The 25,147-nt window shown below is 35.8% G+C and overlaps 1 protein-coding gene across 1 annotated transcript in view; it reads right to left on the bottom strand.

Annotated features, from left to right (window-relative positions):
- Positions 1 to 25,147, bottom strand: part of DGKB (diacylglycerol kinase beta) — a 566,799-nt gene that overhangs the window by 476,530 nt on the left and 65,122 nt on the right. The window contains exons 2-3 of the mRNA XM_053655066.1: positions 19,720 to 19,796; positions 3,204 to 3,357 (exon numbers count right to left, since the gene is read on the bottom strand). Coding sequence (XP_053511041.1) covers positions 3,204 to 3,357; positions 19,720 to 19,796 — 231 coding nt within the window. The remainder of the gene's footprint in view (positions 1 to 3,203; positions 3,358 to 19,719; positions 19,797 to 25,147) is intronic.

Consider the following 25,147-nt stretch of genomic DNA (forward strand, 5'->3'; position numbering starts at 1 on the left):
ATCACAAATTGATCATCGCACTAGCAGAGGGGTGAGGGATCAGGGACCTGGCATTTTCAATGAAGCAGAAGAGGCTATAATCACATCAAAAAGAGAGTGCAGTAAGGATAGCTTCACAAATTAAAAGTCCACCTCTAGCTGGTGTGTGTGGTTCCATGGATTGATCAATGGCCTGTGAACTGAAAGATCACCAATTCGAGTCCAGGTTAGGGCACATGCCTGGCTTGCGGGGCCAGGTCTCCATTTGGGACCTTCAAAAGACAGCCGATTAATACTTCTCTTATACGTCGAAGTTTGTCTCCCTCTTTTTCTCCCTCCCTTTCCCTCTCTCTAAAAATAAATAAATAAAATATTTTAAAAATTAAAAGCCAAGCATGGAAACAGAAGTAATCATCTTATAATATTTAATCAGTGATAAGAAGAAGCAGTCATATTGCTACAAGATGTTTCCAAAAAAAACCCTTCGACAAAACCCAGCTACACATACACCTTTATACCTACTTACATTTTTTAATTTTATTATATGAAAACTATTTTTCTATTTTTACCTATCTCCTATACTTGATTTTTATTCATGAACAAGAATAACATTTTATATTAAAAACAGAAAAGAAAGACTACCTTTTTTCTTTTACTGAGAAGACCACACTGTTCACTTGATAGTTAGAAAAGCCCCACAAAAGGACACTGTGCACTTATGTTTAGAAAATGAATCACAGCTTAGTCCATTACTGATGCGTGAGGATTACACAGGCTCTCTTTCAATTCCTTTCAAGTGGGTCTGAATGCCCCAAATAAAGTACAAGCTCTTATTTCTTAATTTTTTTCCATTTTTTGACCTGATTTGATTTCTATTCCTTGCAAATTTGACATCTTCTGTGTGGTACTTCCCATACGCTATTTGAAAAAGGAGGGCTTGAGACTGGACTATCTGCCTGAGTACTTTACGTCCTCCATCCTGTCTGACACAGTTACTCAGACAGACGACATACTGAAAACTGTTCCCCTTTTCCTTTCTTAAAGCCGAGGACAGCACTGCTTCATGTAGGATTAAATAAGGGAAACGTTATTTTATTGTGTCTAAGGTACAAGAAAACCATTCAAAGCACGGAATGGAGAAGTGGGAAGTATTAATTTCTAGATCAAAATAAGGAATCGCCCCATTTAAAAGTGTTCAGCCCTGAATGCTGGAAAGTGCCGGCACCCTCGTTCAAGGGCAGGCTAGATGAGACTGACTCAGAGACAAACGGCAAGTGGGAGTCTCTCAATTTGTGATGCCAGGGGAATTATTTTAGAGACTAAAAATATGTTATGTTTGGGTAGTTGAAGAGTAGGATAGGATAAACATTGTTTTTATATACGTCGAAGGGATCAAAATACAGTGTGTGGAAGGTGTGTGCTTGTTTTTAAATGCTTGGACCAAGGTGGCTCTAGGAAAAACATATTAACTTTGTTAACAGAAGGGGACAGAGCACAACATAGGGGTTAATAGTGTGGACTCCTCGTCGGATTGCCCCAGTTCTTGGTACGGCTCAGTCATCGATGTTTTAATGATAGGTTTTAAATTTTTCACTTAATTTGAGTTCCAGTTATTCAACTTCTCCTCAGCTCCTTACTCACTCTTCCATCTTCTATCTGATGACGTTCAGTGGCTCCCTAGGTCCCTTTCATGGGGGTTATAATGCCAAAATAATTTCAATGATGATGCTGAGATATCACTTGCTTTTCTCTCATTCTCTCATGAGAGGACAGTGGCATTTCCAAGAGGCTATATAACATATGATGTGGCAACAAAGAAGCAAGTATGGCCATTTAGCTATCTTCAATGAGGCCTAACTTTAAAGACATTGCAACAATGTAAACCAATGCCACTCTTCTCAATATTTTTAAGTCATTTTTCAAAAAGATATGTAATTTTTGTTAGCATGTAATGGGATGTTCATGGTTATTTTTAGACCATCTCATCTTTAGGGTGGTAAAGAGCAATAGATACCACCCACATAAATAAAAGCATTTGGGGGTTATCAATAGTAAGGGCACAAAAAAGCCCTAAGATCAAAGAGCGTGGGAAATGCTGCAATAGACTACACTTCTCCACTGCCAGTGAGAAACCAGCTGGGCTCACAAGGGTACACGACAGAGATTAGAAGGCGGGAAAGAGAAGGGGCTGGTTCTTGCTAGTCTACCTGCACTTCCTGTTAGATCTGGCCAGCATCACCCTTGCAGCGCGTGTTTCCAGTAGCAACAGGCTCTAGTCTCTGCATATCTCCACGCCACAAAAGGCACAGTGAGCTCTCCTTACAAGATCCTGCACGGACCATGGCGATGGTCCTAAGGGGTCTGACACCCAGGGCTGCAGGCTCCTAAACTACCAAAGCCAGCCAGAACGTACTCCCCTCCACGGAGGTCAGATGCAAGATCTGCCGGACCACGCCCTCCCCTCAGAACTTTGTATCCCAACTCCGGGGTCCTTCCTCCAGCGTCCCGGTTGTTACTACCCCAACCCAGGGGCAGCTTGTGGCTCCACCTCTGCATTTCCTCAGCATTCCTCTTTGTTTTTTCAACTCTCCAACACCGTTTTCGCTAATTTCCTATTTCACATCCTCTAGAGTTATATGGTGAGATTTCGGTTTTCCTGACTGGGTGGAGAATGATATAATTAGCGAATGGAATTAATGTGTTAGACATCTCTGAAAAGCTATGCACAATAAAAGAACTAATTATCCCTATGGTGACAAAAATTATTTGTCTAAGAGAAAAATCGACCCTTGTCTGAAATTACAAATGTAACTGTTGAAACACATATTGCTACTTTGCAAAATGTATCTTAAATATTATGTTTTCTAGATATAACTGCTTTGTTACTACATTTATATATGTGTGTGTATACAACATATATATAATCCGATTTAAAAGAGAAATTTTCCATATTTGATGAAAGTATCTCTTAAAATTATTTCCTAAACAAAGACTTCGACAACATTGTATGACAAGTGATACAAAGTGTACTTTCTCAAATGCTTAGCTATTATTTCAGAGACATTTTAACTACTCTGCACAATCATAGTATGAAATTATAACTCCTGCAACAAAGATAATTTTTAGGCAAATGATTTCTTGTGTCACAGAAAACTTGATGCTGATTTTCCCTCCCAGTTCTCTTTTACTGTATATAAACTGTTAAAACAGATGATTACACTTACCCCCTGAAAGCAGAGCAGGCTTACTTTTTACGTTTGGACTGGAGTGAGGAAACCTGTTGCTGAATGACATGAAAAGGTGCGCTGTGAACTCATCGGGAAGTTCAGCTTCTAAGAATGTCTTCATAAATAGCTTGAAACCTTCAAAATCTATTGTCTGAAAAACATTAAATACATATTTTAAGACTCAGCCAATGTTAATATTCTGTGCTATGTTCAAATCATTACTAATAGAAATGACTTCATGTTTATAGCCAAGTCTACAAAAGGAAGACAGCCATTTGAGAACTAGACCAGACAGTCCTGGGTTATTAACACTGGCCTATCAATTAAATGTGCATGTCTTACCTGTGGCCACATAGCAGGAAGAGGAGGAACATTCCATCAGACACCTGATTTCCACAGTATCTGTACCACCTTAAACATTTACTCTATGAATCCTGGTGTTCACCTCTGTAAATTGGGATTAATCTTCCCAATTCCACAGTTGTTGCAGTCATGAAGTCAGGCCACCAGAGTGAAGGCGCCAATGCAGATTCCTGACTACTCCCAAAAAGCAAGGGTTTTTTCTTATCTTCTTTTCTTGTCCCTAATGGTGAATACTGTTTTCAATGACTCAGAAAAAAGTCGTTGATAGTAAAGTTTCACCCTAATATCGAGGTCAATAGATACAAAATTCCAAAGTGAAATTCTAATACTTCCTATGCAGGCTTTCCAAGAGGCCGGTTTCAAGATCCTTGCCCACCCTTACTCACTGGAGGGCTGTAAAAGAGCAGACATTTCTTTTGGAGACAACCCTGGCTGCATGAGGATCTCCTCCATGCCTACTTAGGAAAATGGTGACGGAAGCCACCTTCTCTTCTCAAGTCAATAAGAGAATTTCACAGGAGCTACCCGGAGAGCTTGCCTTCTCCACGAGGGCAGTGAGCCAAGATGGACTCCTGCCTGGGAAAATGAGGTCAAAGGCAAGTAAATGGCACTATATGGGCTTAGCCAACCCTCCCTGTGACCACGGGGGCAATGACAAGTAACCGTTTCCTCTGAAATGGATATAGGCCCCATGGAACTGAACAGCAGTGATGCTGTGCTGGGTGCCATCAGTGGGTCATTTGGAAAGACAAGGAGACCTACAGGGACAAAGCAAGAACACAAGCCACTTCCATCAAGATCAGGAGAGTGCAAGGACTAGAGGCCTCACAGGAAGTCCTTGAAGGGCATTTTCCCTTAGCCTGTTTAATGTAACTGAGATGAAACTAAAAATAAAGCAGAAATAAAATTTGGCAGACTGATGCTCATAATTTTTGTTCAAATTCCTGGCAGATAATAATAAAAGTAATTCCTTAAACTGGTATTTTGGATAGGAAAAGTCTATTTTTCATATGTAATAATACTAAGGTAAGGTCATAGAGAATGACCAATTTTATTATTACATTAGTTTGAATGAATAAAGCTTAAATGGAATATGACATACGGGGCTATCTTTAGAGAAAGTAAATTTTTGTTCACTTGACATGCACAAATTTAGTATACATACTATGTATAATTTTGTCCCTAATATAATCTCAAGCCAATAAAAAAAAAACAAAGCCAGAATTTTCACTTTGTTTACATGGTCCTAAGACTCTCTACACATTAATATGGTATTTCTGGTTAGTTTAGTCTGCTTGGATTATTCATTTCCAGAAGGGAGCTTCAGACATTTATAGTGGTGGCAGTATAGACTTCATTTTCTTCCATTTTTAATAAGTCACCACTACCATACATTTTTGTAAATTCTACTAGCAGCCTTACTACATAACTAAAAACTATGAGTATAAAAATCTAAGAAGAGCCTCATATACCAGAAATATTTTCAAAAAGCAAGTTGCCAGAATGAATGAAGCCAACATTTTGAAATCTACAGATGAAGTCAACTGCCAGAATGCTGCTTACAAATACATTCTGTTGGGCAGGGGCACCTATTATTACTAATAGGGTTTCTTATTATTACAAATAGGGTTTCTTAGAGGTAGCCCATGGAAAGAGAAGCAATCCACTTTCAGATGGATGAGTGACCCCACAGTAAGAGAAAACAGAACCCTCAACATGTCTGAAGACCCCTGATAAACCATGAGTTCATTTTACTGCAGTTAGAGGAAGTTTGTGTGATGAACATATTCATGGGCATGGTGGTTAGAAGCAACACGTTTACAGTTCCAATTCCTTTCCCATCCTGTCTTTTGTGGTGATCCATGTGTCAGTTTGAAGTCAGTTTATGTGCATCAACGCTTGGATCCAACACTCTCGAGTCGATGACAGTGGGCAGGTACGGCACCTCTCTTAAATAAGCAACACATTGCTTCCTAGTCCTTTTCTCAGTTATCAGGAAACCTTTCTAAATTCTCTCACATGCTGCAGCTCTCCCTTGCTCAGCAAGCAAAAAAAATAGCTTCTTAGTTTTATGCTTTGACAGCCCCGAGCCTTAATTTTCTGCATATAAAATCAACCATGCAGGGTTGTTGCCTGAATGTCATAAATCAATGTAAATTGATGTAAAGGGTACTGAATGCACCCTTGGGCCCATAATATAAAAAATAAATAAAATAAATATATAAGTGGAAGCATTAGTTTACAGTTAGATAGAGGTTTTTATTATCATAATTTGCCCTCCTCTTTATTGTTCAATAAAACTGGAAAATTTACTGTATCATCCTACATCAAATCTTTGGTATTTAATATCTTAGACATTTTACTAAAATTGTTCTGAATCAGACAATATTGGCAAATTATTGCTTTCAGAAAGCAAGAATTTAAAAACAGACTGTCTTACTTTAAAAAATAAAAGCCTATTATAGACATAAGAATGGAATATAAATTTCTTCATTTCTGAAAGGATTTCTATGAGATGATGTAATTCTATTTTTTTCTAAAGTGTTACTGATGATGCAAACCTCTTTCTTCAAAATCTTTATTTTCACGCTGTTGAAGGGAGCAACTTTCCTCGCTCTTATATTTTCTGTCATTACACACAAATTACAACATTGCAAACCAAAACTTCTTCAAAGTGAGTAATATTAGCTGCTTCATTATGTCCTACTAATTGAGGAATTATTCTTTCCTGGTTAACCTATATTCTTCTTCGCTTAGTAAAAAGATGCTCAAATCTTTCCTAAAATTCTATGTTGTCCAAAATGTCAACCATTTCCATATGTAGATAGATACTGTCCTCAATCTATATAATTTTTTACCTCATGGCTTAGCAAGAACATTCTCAAAGTTGGTGTATTTACTGCTGTCATGTAGCAGAATCAGAATTTGTTATTGTAGATTGTGATGTTGAAATTAATGAGATCATTTAAATGTGTACCAAAGGAAATGCTAATGAAAAAACACTGGGACACGCTTAATGGAATTGGCTGTGAGCTCAGAGACACACACACGGAACAAAGCCTAAAATTTGGAACTATTCTTTATTTTCCCTCCCTGAGGAGCATCCACAGACTATTTAGGGAGATGAGACAGAGAATCTGTACAGCACACAGACTGATGAAGCTGCTCAGATGTTGCTGCCAATCTGGCACAAATTTAAATCACATTTCTATATGCCTTTCATTATTATTGTATATCTGACCATCGGATCCTTTGTTTTTAAATCCTTGTTAATACTAAAGAAGTGGCACCAGTGCTCATCCAAGTAGATTCGAAGTGAATGAAAATAAATGCCATTGTTCTATCATTACTTTATCTTGGCAGTTCCAAGATGAAGAGTTTCTCATATTCAGCAAGCATTCTCCATGCGCCTGTGCACCGGCTTTGTGCTGGGCTCTGCTCTAGGAATTGGGGCAAGCTGTTACTGGAATATGTAAAAATCCCTCCATCGAGGGATTATCCTCTAAATGAATTGAACAAGAAAATCAGCTAAATGTACAGTGTCTGATGACATTAAATTTTGTAGAAAAAATAAAGATGACAAAGTCTTACAAATTTCAGAGGGGTGTGCTCGCAATTTCAAATCTGATGATCAGGAAGTAAGAATTTGTTCTTTGAATAAAGATGCAAAAGCGATATGGGACAGAGCTCTGAATAGTTGGAGAAAGAATATCCCAGATAGACAAAACAGGTAGTTCAAATTCCCTGCTCCTGCTTAGAGGAATTTCCATAAGAAGCAGTGAGGAGGAGCAGGAGACTGGAGCAGGAGCCTGAATGAGGAGAGAGCACCAGAGGAGTAGGAGATAAGGTTAACGATACGATCTTTGGTGATGTGTGGACTGGGGCAGGTCACAAAAGACATCAGACCATCAAACTTATGACTTTAAGGTAGAGTGAGAGGAACAGTTATTGGAGCATTTGCAGCAGGAAATCACATGATCTGACATACTTATTAATTAGCTGTGCATACAAGTGTGTCTGAAAATGTGGAAACTGAATATGGACTATCTTTTGCCCAATACAAGCAATGCTATTATAGTCATATGCTCATATTAATAAGTAATCTTTAAATGACAAAAATGAATCATTTAACAATTGTAGATTAAGTAACTAACAAAAACCTTGAACAAAGAAATGACTTTAACTCAGTTTTCAACAAGTGTTGACTGAGGGCCTGCAATGTATACTAAACTATGTTAGCAACTGGGAAAAAGATCTCTCAGCAAACGAGATAGGTAATAACTTAAATTAGCGGTTTTCTTCACTATTTCCACTTCATGGTGGCCATAAAATTTGTACAGTCAACTAATTATGTTAAATTTAAAAACTTAAAGACTTCCGCCAAGATGGAGGCATAGGTGGAGACACGGTGCCTTCTCACACAACCAAGTTTAGAGACAACTAAATATTAGCAATAGAAAACACAGTCAAAACACAGAAAATTGAACTTTTCGGAAGTCTGTTAACAACAAATTCTTCAGCCTGACCGGTAAGGGGTGAAACCAGCAGCTGGTGGAGCGGGGTTGCACAGGAAAACTCAGTCAGATGGACTCAGGCAGTGGAACCCAGGCGCAGGGTTGGACCTAGTGAGAGACCGAGCAAGTGACCAAGCGAGCGACCGAGGGGAAACAGCGAGGGAGTAGGGCTGCAGGTTGACTGTGGTTGTGCATTTGTGCGCAGATAGACAAGCGAGGGAGTGGGTTATTGGACCAGGACCCAGTGGGTCCCTGCGGCAAAAGGCAGCGGAGGGCTCCGCCATTTCCCAGCTCTGACCCCCACCTCCACATACAGCGTCATAACCCAGCGACTCTGGGTGGCCTGGCCCTGGTGAACCACCTAAGGACCCGCTCCTCACCCAGCAGCCCACAACTGCAGAGGGTGCCGCCATTTCCCTGCTCTCACCACACCCCCACATACAGCGTCACAACCTAGCGACCTAGGAGTCCAAGGAGCCGCTCCTCACACTTAAAGGGCACAAACAGACCAAAAATGGCTCAAGAAGATCTCAAAGCCCCAGAGCCTATAAACCTAAGTGATGAAGAAATAGCAAAACTCTCAGACGCACAGTTTAAAACACTGGTGATCAGGATCCTCACAGAACTGGTTGATTATAGCCACAAATTAGACAAATATATGAAGGCGAAACTAATTGAAATGAATGGAATTGCACAGGGAACCAATAACGATGAAAAGGAAACTGGGACTCAAATCAATGGAGTGGACCAGAAGAAAGCAAATAATGGCCAAACAGAAAAGAGTCAAGAAGCAAGAATTCAAAGAAATGAGGAGAGTCTTAGGAACCTCCAGGACATCTTTAAACGCTCCAACATCTGAATTATAGGGGTACCAGAAGGGGGAAAGGAACAGCCACCAGTGGAAAACTTATTTGAACAAATAATAAAGAAGAATTTCCCCAATCTGGCAAAGGAAATAGACTTCCAGGAAATCCAGGAAGCTCTGAGAGTCCCAAAGAAGTTGGACCCAAGAAGGAACACACTAAGGCACATCATCATTACATTAGCCATGATTAAAATGAAGGAGAGAATCCTAGAAGCAGCAAGAGATAAGGGGACAGTCACCTACAAAGGAGTTCCCATCAGACTGTCAGCTGATTTCTCAAAAGAGACCTTACAGGTCTCTTTGACCTGTAAGAAGGGGCTGGAGAGAGGTATTCCAAGTCATGAAATCCAAAGACCTACAACCAAGATTGCTCTATCCAGCAAAACTTTCATTTAAAATGGAAGAACAGATAAAGTGCTTCTCAGATAAGATCAAATTCAAGGAGTTCATCATCACCAAGCCCTTATTATGTGAAATGTTAAAGGGACTTATCTAAGAAAAAGAAGTTAAAGAAACATGAACAGTGAAAGGACAGCAAACTCACAGTTATTAACAACCACACCTAAAACAAAAGCAAACTAAAAGGACAGCTAGATCAGGAGTGGAAACATAGAAATGAAGATCTCAAGGAGGGTTAGCAACAGGGGAGTGGGAGGAGGAGAAGGGGGGGAGAAGGTACAGAAAATAAGTAGCATAGACAGTAGATAGAAAATAGATGGGGGGGCAAGAATAGTATGGGAAATATAGAATCTAAAGAACTTGAGACACATGGTCATAAACTAAAGGGGGGGGTAATGGGGACGGGGAGGTAGGGTGGAGGGGAATGAAGGGGGGGGGATAGAACAACTGTAATGGCATAATCAATAAAAAATAAATTAATTTTAAAAACCTTAAAGGCCATGGAGCCAAATTACATAAATTAATATGCAGCATAACAAAATTCCTGAGATTTCAAATGCACATTTTGATATTAAAATACTTTCACAAAAAGATTCACTTGAAATGTCTCATTTCTTATACTTATTGTATACTACAATTGATTATTCATAACTTGAAATATCAGAGAGTCCCTAATGTTTGATAGTGAAATGTTGGATGGTCCTCTAAAACTGCTGCGAACAGACTTCCTTTACAGAAAAAGAGTGAAAAGTGTGGACATCTGGAATTTTTAAAATTAATTCTGGCAAAAGAAAACATTCTTCCCACCTCAGAGGCACATAATCAATTAATTGTAACTTTACCTAACACTAACAATTATTAAGACTCAGTCAGCAAGTAGCAAGAATAACAAACGATGATAGTCCAAATTATTTTAGTGTGTAATCACAAGATGCAAATAATGGATTACAATAACTTTAAGCAGCATGTGTTTATCATGATCTTCATGATCTTGTAATCAAGGGTCTATATCCATCTGGGTTTTGCACTTCCGGTGGAATCCACTTTAGTGTGACACTGTCCACTACCTTTGGTGGTGTCACTCAGACAGGTGTGTGGTTACTGAGGCACACCCATATACTCTAAAGAAATTTAAAGTAATTTTTATCCTAAAAAAAAACCCAGCAAGAGTTTCTTGAACAACTATGTGTATATAATAATGTTAGTTTTTAATTATTGCTTACTTGTATGTTCACCTTTAAAGAAAAGTTCAAGGGGGAGCTCTCTTAATGCAGAAATGCATGCAGGCAAATCTACAAGTTGATCTTCTCTTCTGCTAGACTACAAGTCCACATGACATTGCATCACAGTTTCAACAGAATGTCTTTTACATTGTAGAGTCTCACTGTGTATTTGAAGTATGGACTCTGAAATAGCAAAAGTCAAATTTCATTCAAATATCCCTTTTTAGGCAATCTAGCAAGAAAAAATTGATTTAGGTGGGGTGATAAGAATTTGTATGATAGAATGAATACAAAAAGTTACTTTGCAGGAATACATTCTTTTGCTTAATAAATCTCAAATGAGATTATTTTAAAGTGTAATAGTGTATGGCTTTATATTTAATATTGAAGCAGACTAAAACAAAACAAAACAAAAAACTAATAATAACCCAAACTTTGAAAGGATCTCAAATATATGCTATCCTACCACCTTTTTTCTTTTGAGTCTATCAAAGCCCAAATCTCCCAGGGTTAGTACTACGAAAAACATCAAGTTGAAAAGGCATAGAAGACTGGGAAATACTCAGTCAACATGTAAGAGTGAGGAACTAACATTTTACTACTGGGTCAAGGAACCTACTACTTATTTTCAAAGCATAAGAATTCCCTGAGTTGAAGCATTCTGTCAGCAATCTATGAAATAGATGTATTAGTTTGACACTCCCTGATAGCAAAGATCAACCTGACCATTTATGTTTCTCCCATAGGACCAAACACATTGTCAGGTGGATGTTATAGATGCAATAAATGCATTTGGGATGCAATCCAATCACTTCTTTCTGTTCCAAATGCTTTTCTCACTTTCTGTATGTTTATCTTTCATCAGTGGTTGTTTTATGCCAAACTCCTCCTTAGCTTCTCATCTCTCCTTACAATCTTCATAGCCTGCGATACATTCCACTATCTTTAACTGGGAAGGAGACACTAGACATTTGATTAAAATATCTGTTGCATGTAATGAAAATACCAAAGGTTCCTATGTTCCAGCAACTACACTAACTTTGTTATGTGTAGACTCTACCTAATCCTCATCATAGCCCATTAAGTAGATGCTGTTATCACTGCTATATAAGTGAGGATCAGAAAGTGAAATAAATTGGCAAGGTCTAAAAACTCTTAGGATGTAGACATTTCTAACTTTAAAGTTTACTATAATATAGTTGACCAAAGTATAATTATAGACAGGTTTTCCAATATTTATGTAGCATGACATACTTTGCCTCTGATTTATCACTATCAATGCATTGACTAGACTATCAATAATCTCTCCATTTCAGAACAAAATGATATATAATAAAGTACAAAAATAAAAGTGATGATCACTTTATAAGGTATACAAATATCTAGTCAGTATGTTGTACACCTGAGGTATAATATAGGAAATCAACCCATGATTGAAAAGTAAATGAAAAAATATCTATACAAAAATATATAAATTAACCTTTAGAAAATAATAAGTAAATAAAGTGGTGGCATTATCATCTACTTATTTACCCAGTCTTCAAAAATCTGAGTTGAAGCTTGTTCTTTTCAAACCCTTTGACAGTCCAAGTAGAACTTACTCTTTTTAAACATATATCGGAAATGTGTTCTAAATCCGCCGCGGCCACCATTATAACTTTGTGCGGCCGTCCAGGGTCACCTTGCCTCGCTGTGCTGCTTTATTAACTCATCCCTGGTCTGCTCTTCGAATTCTCTGTCCACATTGCTGCATTGCTTTTGCGTGTATTTTTCTAAATGGAAAGTTTAACCTGTAGATTTTAACAATATTATTTCTGATTTTCTTTATCTATTAAAAAAACCTTAAAACTCTTAGACATTCTAAGATTTTCCTACCCAAATCTCTAGATTTCCTTTTCCCTAGTATCTTTTTACTGCCCTGTTCAAAACAGCTATTCCTCATAATAAAAATACACAAACAAAAACAATAGACAACCCCTAAAAATAAACTATAGGTACAGCAAACACCTAAAGTGTTTGTTGTACTTTTTCTTTAAAAAATGCAAACAGATTACCTGAACATCCAGCATCACTTTTTTCCCTAACCTAGGTTTTAACTCCTATATAAATTATTTAATACGTGTTATCAAAGAACACTATAAATAGAGTGTTTAAATTCCACATTTCAAAGTTGGCTGTCATTATTAAAACTATGGAGTTAATTTATTTCCACATTATTTAAGCTTGTTTGTACAACTCATTTGTAGAAAAAACAGTTGGAAGCAATTAGTATTATCTTAAACACTTATTTTTAAATTTCTGTATATTCAGTAGAGAAGTTTAGGGGAGAAACACATCAGGTGAGGCAATCAAATTATTGATTTAAGCTTTCAATTTAGCATAAAAATGTAACAGATGATCTATTTTCAAATTCTATATGTTTCCATAGATAAAAGATACTGTATTTTTGTAAATGTTGAGATTTGCTCATCTGTACAATTATTAAAAACCTGCAAGAAGCTCTTCAAATTAATATGTTTAATGATATAATTAACCTCATGTATTTATATAAATATCTTCTCAAATTGTTGGACATGATTGCATTCTAAGCTACAAAAGTTGAATACTGAAATGAAAGCTGTTACATATTTCAGCAATAACTAGTACATAGTCAATATCAAGTTAATAACAGAATTGTAGTAGGCATCTGATTACTCAATTTGTTGGTTATGTTTTCAAAACTGCGATCTGGTTGTCGGTTTGATAAGAAGAGGAAGATGACTGAAATTGTTTTGACAGCAACAGGGAGGAGAAACAGAAGCACCGAATGACACTGCTGTCATTCCTCGCAAACTGATTGTGCCGGCATTTATGCAGATGTGGTAGGAGGAGTGGACACAACAGACACCATAACTCTCCCACCGGGACAGCGTTCTGGATAGTGGCCAAGCTTGGCAGGGAAGCAAATCCCATGTCACACAGTCCACCCAAACCTCACTGTAGAAGGAAATGAGAGCTAGAAAAGACATCAGAGTTAGGTTCACTTTATAGCTGAGAAAAGGGAGACTCTGGGAACATCAAACTTACAGGATTGTTTGGGGGTATATCTTACATATTCTCACTTTCATCTTTCAGGCAAACTCCAGAGGTTTTGTATGAAATCAAGTTGATTGCTAAAGTGCGACCAAGAGACACTGCCTTTAAATATCAATGGAATACCTATATCTCAGATATGAAGCTACCGTATTTTTTGGACTATAAGATGCACCAGCCCAAATTTGGGGGGAGGGGGTATGTCTTACAGTCCCAATGTGGCTTACCTGGCTCGCTGTGGGTGGGAATTGGCGGTGGAGCAGGGTCACAGGTTGTTAAATATTTTACCACATTTTTTTCTTCAATTTTTTCCCTACTTTTCTCCTCTAAAACTTATGTGCATCTCATGGTCCATTTCATCTTATAGTTCTAAAAATATGGTAATTCTTTTTCATAGATTTTAACCCTTTTAACAAACCAACAAGGCAGACACTCTCTTCTTTTTATAAGTAAGCAAACTGAGGCTAGGAAAGACTAAGTAACTGGTCCAAGACCTGCTAATATGTGGCAGATGTGGAATTTGAAGTCAGTTCAGTTGGATTCCTAAAACCACGTTTTCTCTTATACTTTCCAGATGCTTTCTTTAATGGGAAAGGTTGTTTTGGTTCTGGAAGGACAATTACAGCTTACAATAAAATAGTGTTTATATTATTGCTAATAATTATATCAGTGTCAATATCCTTGTTAAAGGCATTTAAGATATTATGGTAGGCAGCAGCAGTATAAAATGTAGGTTCTAAATTCCCAGGTTACTTATTAAGGGATTGAAGCAACTTACTTGTCTGAATGTAAAAGGTATATACATGAACAAAACTATAGTACAGAAAACCAAGTACAGAGATAAGGGAAACCCAGGGAGTTATGAAAACATAACTCAGCTTTGAGTCAAGGAACACATACTGACAGAAAATGTAAAGAGGACATCCTATACTCATGAGATACTGATAGACCAAGAAAACAGAGAGAGAGTAACAACCACGTGTGCCCTCATTCCTGTAACTGGAATTGCCTGCCTACTGAGTCATTGTATATGGAATGAAGGCTGAGCAAGGAGGAAAATAAGAAAGAAACTCATTTGGCTGATCCCAAAAAGAGACAGAACTAACTTTGACGCCAATTTTAATTCAGCCTCTAGTGGAGATTCAAGTTGTACAGAAAAGTGTGTTTGTTGACTAAGATGCTCAACAAATGCCCTTTAATAGTCTGCTTCATAAAAGCATCTATTGACCCTGAGGAGTTGCTTCCCAATACCATAAAGCTTAAATAGCTCATCTTTGGGGGAGCTAGTAGGTTTTCACAAAGTCCAGGAAAGAGATCAGGAAAGGCCGTGTTCTGAAAGAGGCTAGTAAAAGTCATTATAGGCAATGAGTTGATGTTTCAGTTGTGCCTTATTCTAGGGAATATAATTTGTAAGACCTCTAAATCCGTCAAGATCATTTGATGTAATCAATTGTACCATAACATGTTTAGGATGCAATTTTGGTGTTGTCATTGAAATTATAGGGAACCTTGTGAATAAGAACCTACTAATACATACAGATCCAATATTGTCCAAGGAAACAATATTATGATTTTAGACAACATATGTATGTTAGTAAGACATTCCTAGTGTGATAGAAAAATCCATTTAGAGAATTCAAAAATATATATTGTAATTATCCATACCCAACTGAACTATGGACCTAAAACTTACTCCACAAAATTGATTTTACTAGAAGGCAGTGGCAGAGTAACAACTAGGTTACTCTTTTTCCCAGAAGAGCAAAACTTATTAGCTTTTTATTTTTTGTCTCAGAATCTAACAGCATTAGTGACCAAATTTTAGAAATCTTTATTAATTGTATTTAAATGCAACTTTTGAACCTCCCATTAACAAATTAATAAAGTTTTCATTAAATAAATTATTTTATCAGAGCCTAACTATATTCAGCAAAATTAGAAAATTAAATTCAAACATCTATAAAACTAAAGCCTATACTCTGGACACTTTTAGATTCCAGGATTGACACATCAGTTCTCCATTTGAAACTCTGATTCGAACAAACAACAGTAAATAATAACTTTCTAAGCATTATAGGTAATCTTGTATATTATTTAAATATTATTGGTACAGAAGTACAGCTCAGTGATAGAGAAGAGAAATACATAGCTCACATCAGAGTAAAGAAAGATAAATATGAATAGAAAAGAAAATGTCTTACTTGGTTAAGAATGTCTTGTTTCTGTGCATGCAAGGAAAGAAAGAATACATGTATTAATGTAAGATAATTTATATTTATTATCTCATTATAATTAATAATTTAACTGATAGGTCAATATTACAGATTGATTTTAAAACATACCCTTGAACCATGGGTCTCAAAATGTGGTTCCTAAGCAGCAGCACCAAACTCAACTGGGAAACTGATAGAAATACAAATTTTTGAGCCCCACACCCAGAACATAGAAACCAAGGGGAGGGATGAGCAAGCAGGTGAAAATCTGTGTCTTATTAAGACCTCCATGTGATTCTTATGTGAGGTGAAGTTTGAGAATCACTAACTAGATCATCAATCTTTGATGTAATAAGCAAATAGTTCTAATTGACATATGATAAATATAATGAATAACACATATAGTATAATTAAAATTTTCCAGAGATTATGAAATATAACAGCATGTGTAAAGATATATTAATGATTGCTTATTCCCCACTCTTAATGTTTATTTATATTGCAATAATATTCCTAGCCTCTCTCCATGCCTTTAAAGATAAATGACTTTTCATTCGTATGATACTACTTCATTTCTTCCTATCACTTAGATATCAATCAAACAATTTAGAATTAAATTCAAAATTGAGGTCAATTATAGATAGATAGATAGATAGATAGATAGATAGATAGATAATGGATACATTCAATGCCAAATTTGTTATTTTTTTCATCAAGTTCTACTGCCCTCATAAGTTAATTTATGTCCTGACTCTGTTTTACTGTGAACATTTTCACTAAGATTGAATGGCAACTACTAAGTACCTGCAAATATAGCCTTCACATTATATTATTTACATAAGATTAAGTGGAGAATAATTTCACATACACTGAATGATACTGCTTATGTGAGACACCTTCCGCATCCCCTTATCCTTCTCATTTCTCAAGAGCCTCCCTTTCCTTCTACAGGTTAATCAATGAAGTGAAGAGGGAAGGGCAACAGTCTTGAATGACCATTTCAGGTAATTAGGTTTTAATTATGGTTATTGTCATAAATTTAGTTAACTATACGAAAGTCATTTCTTTTCTTACAATGATTTTCTTAAAAACTCTATAATTGTATTTGGGAATCTCAAGACCTTTTAATACTTTTTTCACCTAGTCTTCAAAGAAATTGTTTACATTTTCTATTTCATTATTATTTCATTTATTACTTCAAATAATGATTACCAACCTTTAAAAAATAGTAACTAAAATAGATGAATTACTCATATATTATATTTAATATTTCCTCTATTAAAATAGTTCTAAACAGGTCATATTTTCATTGGATTAAGGTTTTACATGTTATTCTTTTATAATGCAGTAATTAATTCAAGTGAAGGAAAGTAGAAATAGTAAATCTAACATATAAGCAGTTTTACTTTGTAAGAAAAATTATTTTAGAAATATTTAGACAGTTCTTTCTCTATAAATACATTTTATGTAGATGATAAAAGTCATGTTAATTTTAGAAAACAAAGGACTAGTTACTTATTCTAAAACCAAACTAGATTAATCACTTTTCTAATTTTTCTTATATAGTTGAGCATTAAGTATTGTCTATGCTAAACAACTTTGAGCTCAACTTGACCCATCAAGAGAAAGAGAGAACTTCACATGTGAATTGACGGTATGCATTCTTCACAAATTCTTTCTGAATTCTTTCATATGATTAGTGTAATGTTTTATAAATGAGATGGAGTCAAGTACTAAAGAGAACTTTAGGCCTTAAAGATTTCCTCTTCAACATTGAATATTCCTAATTATTTCCTTGTGAAATGCATACTAGTGTTTTAAAAGTCATATAAGCTTTAAATTATTCTCCTGAAGGGAAAAATACATACAAGTGTTAACATTGGAAAGTGGTTTCACTCTTAAATCAGAAATATTTTTGGATTATAATGAGATCTAACTTTCTTATTTTTCAACTGTTAATTACTTTAATAATGCACTCCAAGAGTAGGTTCATGCATTTGTTAAGAGGTGTTACATTATTGAAAAGGCTGACATCATATGTGTGTCTAATAATTAATCTAGCAATTACTTTAATAAATTCAGCATACAGTGACTAATAATCCTCATTAAATATATAATATCAGTAAGGCTAAGTCTTCTGAGTCCTTTAAATAAGAAATCACTGTAGTAAAAAGGCTACTATGCAAATAACATCACATTCAACTGAATTTATAGCCAGCAGCTATCTTTAGGGAGAAAAAAAACTAGTTTTACCTCTGCATGTAGATTAGATAATATGCATGCTTTCAAATATGGTTGGGTATTAATGACATTTTTCGGTCTGATATTAATTCAGTAAACTTGACACCTTTAACTTTCCCACTCCCCTTTTTTTTGTCTTAAATTTTTCAGTTAAAAAAATTTTTTTTAAAGATTTTATTTATTTATCTTTAGAGGGGAAGGGAAGGAGACAGGGAGAGAAACATCAATATATGGTTGCCTCTGATACGTTCCCTTCTGGGACCTGGCCTGCAACCCAGGCATGTGGCCTGACTGGGAATCAAACCGTGATCCTCTGGTTCACAGGCCTGCGCTCAATCCACTGAGCTACACCAGCCAGGGTAACAGTTCAACAAATTTATCTGCCAACATTTTTTCTCTTACTCTATAGACAATCTAAGAAGAAACAATGTAAGGGAATGTATGTCAGATGTCTCCTTCTTTCCCCAAAATAGGAAAATGTGAATGGCTTAAAATTACCTACCTTCCCCATAATTTTTAGGCACTAAATATCAACTGTTTCAAAAAAGAAGCCTAAGGTTAAACACTTTTTAAAAGTACTGTAATGCATCAGAATGTAGACAGAAGAAAATATGGTGTGCAAAAGAGCTAGTTTTTTTAAAAGAAATAATGAAATAAAATTATAAAACAATATGAAAGTTTTATGGTTGGAATTTAGAGATTGGGTTTTAATTAAAATATAAGTTCTATAAATCCCAGAGAAGTATAAAATTGAAGGACAACCAATAACTCTGCTCTTCTAAACATTCAAAATAACAATGACAATAATAACTAGTCATATTTTAATCAGCAAAATAAAACCTAGATGGATAGATAATACATCCAGGCAAAATAGCCTTTTGCAAAGCTCAGTTTAACTCCCATAAACCCAACTATGACTTGGTGAAGCTGCAAAAAAATTCAGAAATGATGATCAAACATTTAAAGTGTAACATCTCTCAGCTAACATTAAATGGAAGGTTATTTAACAAACAATTAGGAAGGGAAAGGCATCCATTCAAGCATGGCATTCAAAAGCAATAGACAGGACATGAAGTTATAATAAGGAAAGAATTTCAGGAACTGATACTAGGTAAAAACAAGATAGGAGCAAAAAATTCCACTCTTTTTGTCCAATCTGGCTCTTTAAAGTAATAGATCAGTTATATCCATCACAAAGTCTTTCTCAAGTCAAGAGACTAATTTCCTGAAAAGAGTAACTCCCCTGTCCTACATCAATGTTCATTTGAGGTTTAAATTTCTAGGTCATAAAGTCAGAGTCAGACACCCTTTTTGTCCCCTTCTATCTAATTCTGTTTTCTGATTCCAGGATAATGACCAAAAACTGTATTTTAGATCATCTATACTCTTTCATGCACAGACCAAAAAAATATTATTTCCACTAGCAAAATAATTTTGGATTAAAAAGATAGTAAAAGTACAACATTTAATATAACTCCCAGTATAGCATTTTATTATAAATTTTGTTTTGTTTACATTATGGTATATGGTACACAGCATATATATTTTTAAGAACTACTCACTAAGATATCCCTCCTCCAAGTAGTTATATATCAAATTTAAAAAGGAAAAAAGAAGTTTTACCCCTTCTGGATTATATTTTGCAAGCACACCATTACCATGGAATTCTTCAAGAACATCCTTTAATTTCTTTGTAGAATCTATAAAAAACAGAAAATGCACAAATGTTACACAAGCCTGCTGTGATTATGAAACCTAGTTGTGAAACAAAGACCCCTTAAAATATTAATTATTGCCAACAGATATTAATTTTAAAGTGAATATATAAAGTGTTCTTAACCATTATTGAATGTCTACTTAATTAGAAAAGGCCATCACATAAAGGAAAAACAGAAAAAAGTATGTTTTGCCCAAGTGTATTAGCCAAGATGGAGCCACTGACTGTGTATTCAATATTATATGAATTGACAAGCAAACAAATGAATAGGAAGAATTTTTAAAATTTTGATAACATAATATCTAAATGAATGAAATAAGTTTAGTCCTTTAAAAATATTTTTAGAGAGAGGGGAAGGAGAGGAGAAGGACAGGGAGAGAAACAACAATGTGCAAGATAAACATCAATCTGTTGCCTCTTACTGGCCCCCAAACAGGGACCTGGCCCATAACCCAGGACATGCCCTGACCAGGAATTGAACTGGCGAACTTCTGGTTTATGGGATGACATCCAACCCACTGGACCCCACCAGTCAGGGCTGAAATAAGTTTAGTTTAAAAAGAAAAAGAAAACATAGGTATTCATCAAACTTCCATCATTTATACTGTGCGTTTTCACATACTACAACATAAACTAAATAAAAACCCTGCTGAATAAACGAGAAAAATAAAATGTGTATCTAGACCTCAGTGGTAAATCCATTCAGAGGCATGCTATAGATTTTAGTATTTTCTAGTTGTTTTGGAGAGAATTTTCTGAATATACATAAAGCTCAACACTAAAGCTTATTTTAATTCAATTAAGAAACAAATTTAGACATGTTACCAAAAGTACTTTAAATTAGTTTTCTAGTATTTTAAAATAAATTTTAGGAGTTTAAAATGTTGACAAAAGATTGTTGGAAAATAATATCATGAAAGAATAAATATTAAACTTTAAAATATATAAATATATTATAAATACATTTATTTAATCTACTAAAACAATGGTCTCACATAATTATTAAAATATAACTTTTTGACCAAGCAATATCAGAATTCTAATATATTTAAGGTACAAGAAAACAATAGTTAACAAATAAGTCATCTAACCCAATCACAGTTGAATAACATTGATTTTTTTTAAAAAGCTCATAATTAAAATATAAAAAATAAGCAGAAGATTCTTAGTTTTTCATTAGGGAATAGGGCATAGAAATTGCTTCCTAGAATTTGAATGCAAGCCTCTGGCCTTTCCCCAAAGTTCCATGATACTTGAACCACCATAATATATTTCCCAGTCCCCAAAAACTAATTTACAAATGAACTTTTAAAACACCATATTAGAAAACCCACTTTTAGATGCCTTGGAGGACATCACTCCTGCCTCTATTTGGTGATATGTACTTTCATTTGTAATGCAGAATTTTGTTCTTCTATAATGTAAATTCTATGGGATTTTCTATTTGTGTGACTGTGTTTTTTATCACACTAAAATTCATATAGCACAAGTCTGCACTTTAACTATTTCAAAATGTACAATTCAACACTTTTTGGGTATGTTTACCAGGCTTTGAAACCATCCCCTCACCATAAAACCCATATTCTTGACACATCACACAAACAATATCATACAGTACATCGTCTCTGTGATATGGCTTCTTTCACTTAGTCCAATGTCTCCAAGGCTCTGCTTTCCCCCACTGTATGAAGCAGAGTGTTGCTATGGCACATTTTATAAACCAAAATGGCTGAATAGTGAAGAAACAATTACCATTTATTAAAAGCAAGAATTCTCTTTGGATGTTCTTTAGGTTAGACAAAGCAGGTACTAATGTAGGTCTTTTGTAAAAGCAAAATGTCATAAAGAGAACTTTTGGAAAGCAAGAGATTCCTGTTTATGTGTGTTGTAGCATGTTTTATTATTTCATCACTTTTTATAGTTAAAAACATTTTATTTTCTGGATATACCACTTCTCATTTACCTATTCACCCATTGGTATGAGTGAGTTGTTTCCATATTTTGGCTTTTATGACTAGTACTGCTATGAACATTCAAGTATGTATATTTCCATACAAAAATGTTTCAGTCCCCTTAGGTATATACCTAAGGCAACTGCTGTGTCATATGGAAACTCAGTGTATAACATTTTGAGCAACTGCCAAACAAATTTGCATAGAACTATACTAGTTTACATCCCTGCTAGCAATGTATGAGGATTTCAATTTTTCAACATTTTTGTGCACACTCATTTGGTACTTTTTTATTATAGCCATCTTAGTGGTTACAAATGGTTTGATTTACATTTGATCAGTCATTTGCTAATGACAAATGATGCTCAGTATCTTTTCATATGCTTATGGTCATTTGTGTATCTTCTTTGAAGAAATATCTGTTGGAGTCTCTGGAACCTTTTTTAAATTCACTTGTTTTATTTTGTGTGTGTTATTGAGATCTTCTGGTGTGTGTGTACTTGTGTACTTGTGTGCTACCAGATGCATGAAACCTGTACAGGTTCCTATGTATTTCTTTTTCAGTATATATTTTGCCAGCACTTTCAATACTGTGATCAGAGTTAATATATTATGCCATGTCCCTGGCTGTAGACTATAGGTTGCCCTAGGGAAGGAAAGGTAATTTTAACTTTTTGCACAGCACTCAAACTTATTCCAAGGCTGAAAAAATAGAATTACAACAAATGTTATGATCCAATGGATCAGGACTATTGCTACCTGACAAAAATGACAGTAATAGCTTCAACATATGTCTTAGGAATGTGCATTACTTCAAAGACCAGCTTGTACATCTAGAAGCTGACACCCTACACCCAAATTGTGAATGATTAGGCACTATTATAAGTTAGCAGAATACCTTTACTTCCTCTTGTTTATGGAAGGAGATGTAGACCATTCTGTACATACTATACAGAGATGTACACATATGCAGACATTTATGCATATGTACACATATGCATAAATTCCAGGATAACACATCCCATTAGACTATACATATTTTAAGTATATCTTAGCCCCATGATAGAATTAAAAGGGAAGAAAAATTTTGGTTTCTTACACACAGGTCTTCCACAAAACTACCCAAAGATGGACTTTTTATTTCAGGTTTCTATACAAGTAAAAAACACAATTGGTAATCATTTATACATGCCCAGAGAAGATCACAACCCTAAAATTTATTCATGTCATTTTTAGTAGTTCACTAGTTATTTATATTGAAATATTCTTAGCAGGGTAACTACCTGGAATAAATGAATAAATAAGAGCCAAAATCCGTGACTGCCATTTCTATGAACTGAGTGATCCTCAAGGCTGATCTTGGTCTGAGACACTATAAGGAGCCCTAATTCATATTAAGATGAATCACCATCAACTCATCTTGCTCCTTTTCCAACCTCATCATATTTTAATATCTTGACATCTGAAGTTTACCCATAATCTCATCCCTCCTTCACAATACAGTTTGGAAATTGAGAACATTATCTTGTTCTTCTATTCTGTTCCAATACCTGTCTGGGGCCCATTTTCTCTAAGACTGAGATCTTGTCTTGTCTGGCCAGTGCTCTGTAGATGGGGATTTCACTATAAAACAACAGGAAGTCCCAGATATCCTGCCAGGACCCCATGACCTCTCAACAAAATCTGGTATATAAACTGTCTACATACCTGCTTAGATTTCCCAGTTGCATTAGATTGGGAAAATCTGCTGTATTCTACCCACCTTCATAAGAGAACACACATTTATTTATTTTATAGCTCAGGTTCTTTTCTTGATTTGTTCTTATTCCCTATCACCATAAATATTCCTATTATTTTGATTGTGTCAACTCTAAATTCTGTCTTGTTCTAGACAACAATGGGGCAAAGGAGAAGAGAGAGAACACACAACTAGATCTGAACTATCCTCTGGTGCAAGATAGATAGTAAGGAAATGACACCTGGGTGAATAGATAGTAGGCAAGTCAAAGACAGTCTCAGGCATATTTCAGCTAATATTGGAACTCCAAGTACAAGAGCCCAGTGACAGATTCTGGGCTGAGCAAGGCTGAGGAATCCAGGCAAGCAGCCAGCCAGGCAGGCAGCTGTAAGCTGGGGAATCAATTCACAGTTAATACATAGCTGCAACAGAACAAAGGCTTGGCAACCAAGAAGACTGACAACTGAGGCGCTGGGCTGCTAGTTTAATACTTGGGATATGGGATCGGTACTGATGCTCAGCACAAAATACTGGATCTTCTAGAAATCAAAGGAAGGTCATGATTTGAGGCAATTCTGAAAACCAGGGCTAATTCCAGAGGCACTGATGTTTGGCTTGGCTAACAGGACAGAGCCCTTGGAGAAGAGCACAGGATGCAGCTGTTGCTTTTTGACTAGTATATTGGTCTTACCAGGAAGTAGTTAATAATAACAACCACAATAGACAGATTTTTCCACAGTCTTATTTACCTCTTTATTTAAATTTGTATTTTATTGTATTTTTGCCATTACCATTTCTTCTTCTTCCTCCACCCCCAGCAATCACCACCCATTGTCCATGAGTCCTTTTTTCCTTTTTGCTCCCTCTCTCCCCTAACTAGCCCCTACCCTAAGAGAATGGGGCCATTCTAGATGGTCTTTTCCATCACCATCAGTATCATCTAAGAACTAAGGTAAGACTGAGCCTAAAAGTGGGAGTAATTTTGTTGGGCAAACACCTTTATATGCTGTGACCAATAAAATGTGTATGAGGACTCACAGAGTAGGTCTTCTTGTGGCTTGTCTTCACTGCACCTGCTCTACTGCATTTGTTCCCCTGTGAATCCTCTCATGTTTGGCTATCTCAGGGAATATACAATTCCATGAGAGCTAAACATGGTACACTTTAGGAATGTGCAATTAGAAATGTGCTGATTTTTTTACATGATTTTCAAAGAAAATTTAATTCCTTTTACATAATTTGAAAGTAAAAATCAACAAGTGCATTTGGCAACATTTAGAAAATGGAAGAATCAAACAGTTTGATGTGTCCTAAAAATGCGACATGAAAAATGAAACACTTTCGGTTCACCTCATATCCTTTTAGGTGTCTGTTGTATCTTGAATGAGCTTCCTTTGTGGTTTGACTGCCTCTCTGCATGCACTTGTCAGATTAATCACAAAGGCTCCGTGGAGTAATGGAAAGATTTAAAGCCAGATAGATTTGGATTTAAGTCCTGGCTGCAGAGTTTTTGGCTGAAAGTTCTTGGGCATATTTTTAACCTCTTTGTGGCTCAGTTTTCCAATACTCAAAGTTGGAATAATGACATGGACGGTGCAACTGTGTCTTGCAAAATGTCTGGTGCCCAGCAAATCCCTGCTCGTT

This window comes from Artibeus jamaicensis, unplaced genomic scaffold (assembly GCF_021234435.1).
Source record: "Artibeus jamaicensis isolate MK-2021 breed Jamaican fruit bat unplaced genomic scaffold, CSHL_Jam_final contig_923, whole genome shotgun sequence".
Taxonomy (NCBI): Eukaryota; Metazoa; Chordata; class Mammalia; order Chiroptera; family Phyllostomidae; genus Artibeus; species Artibeus jamaicensis.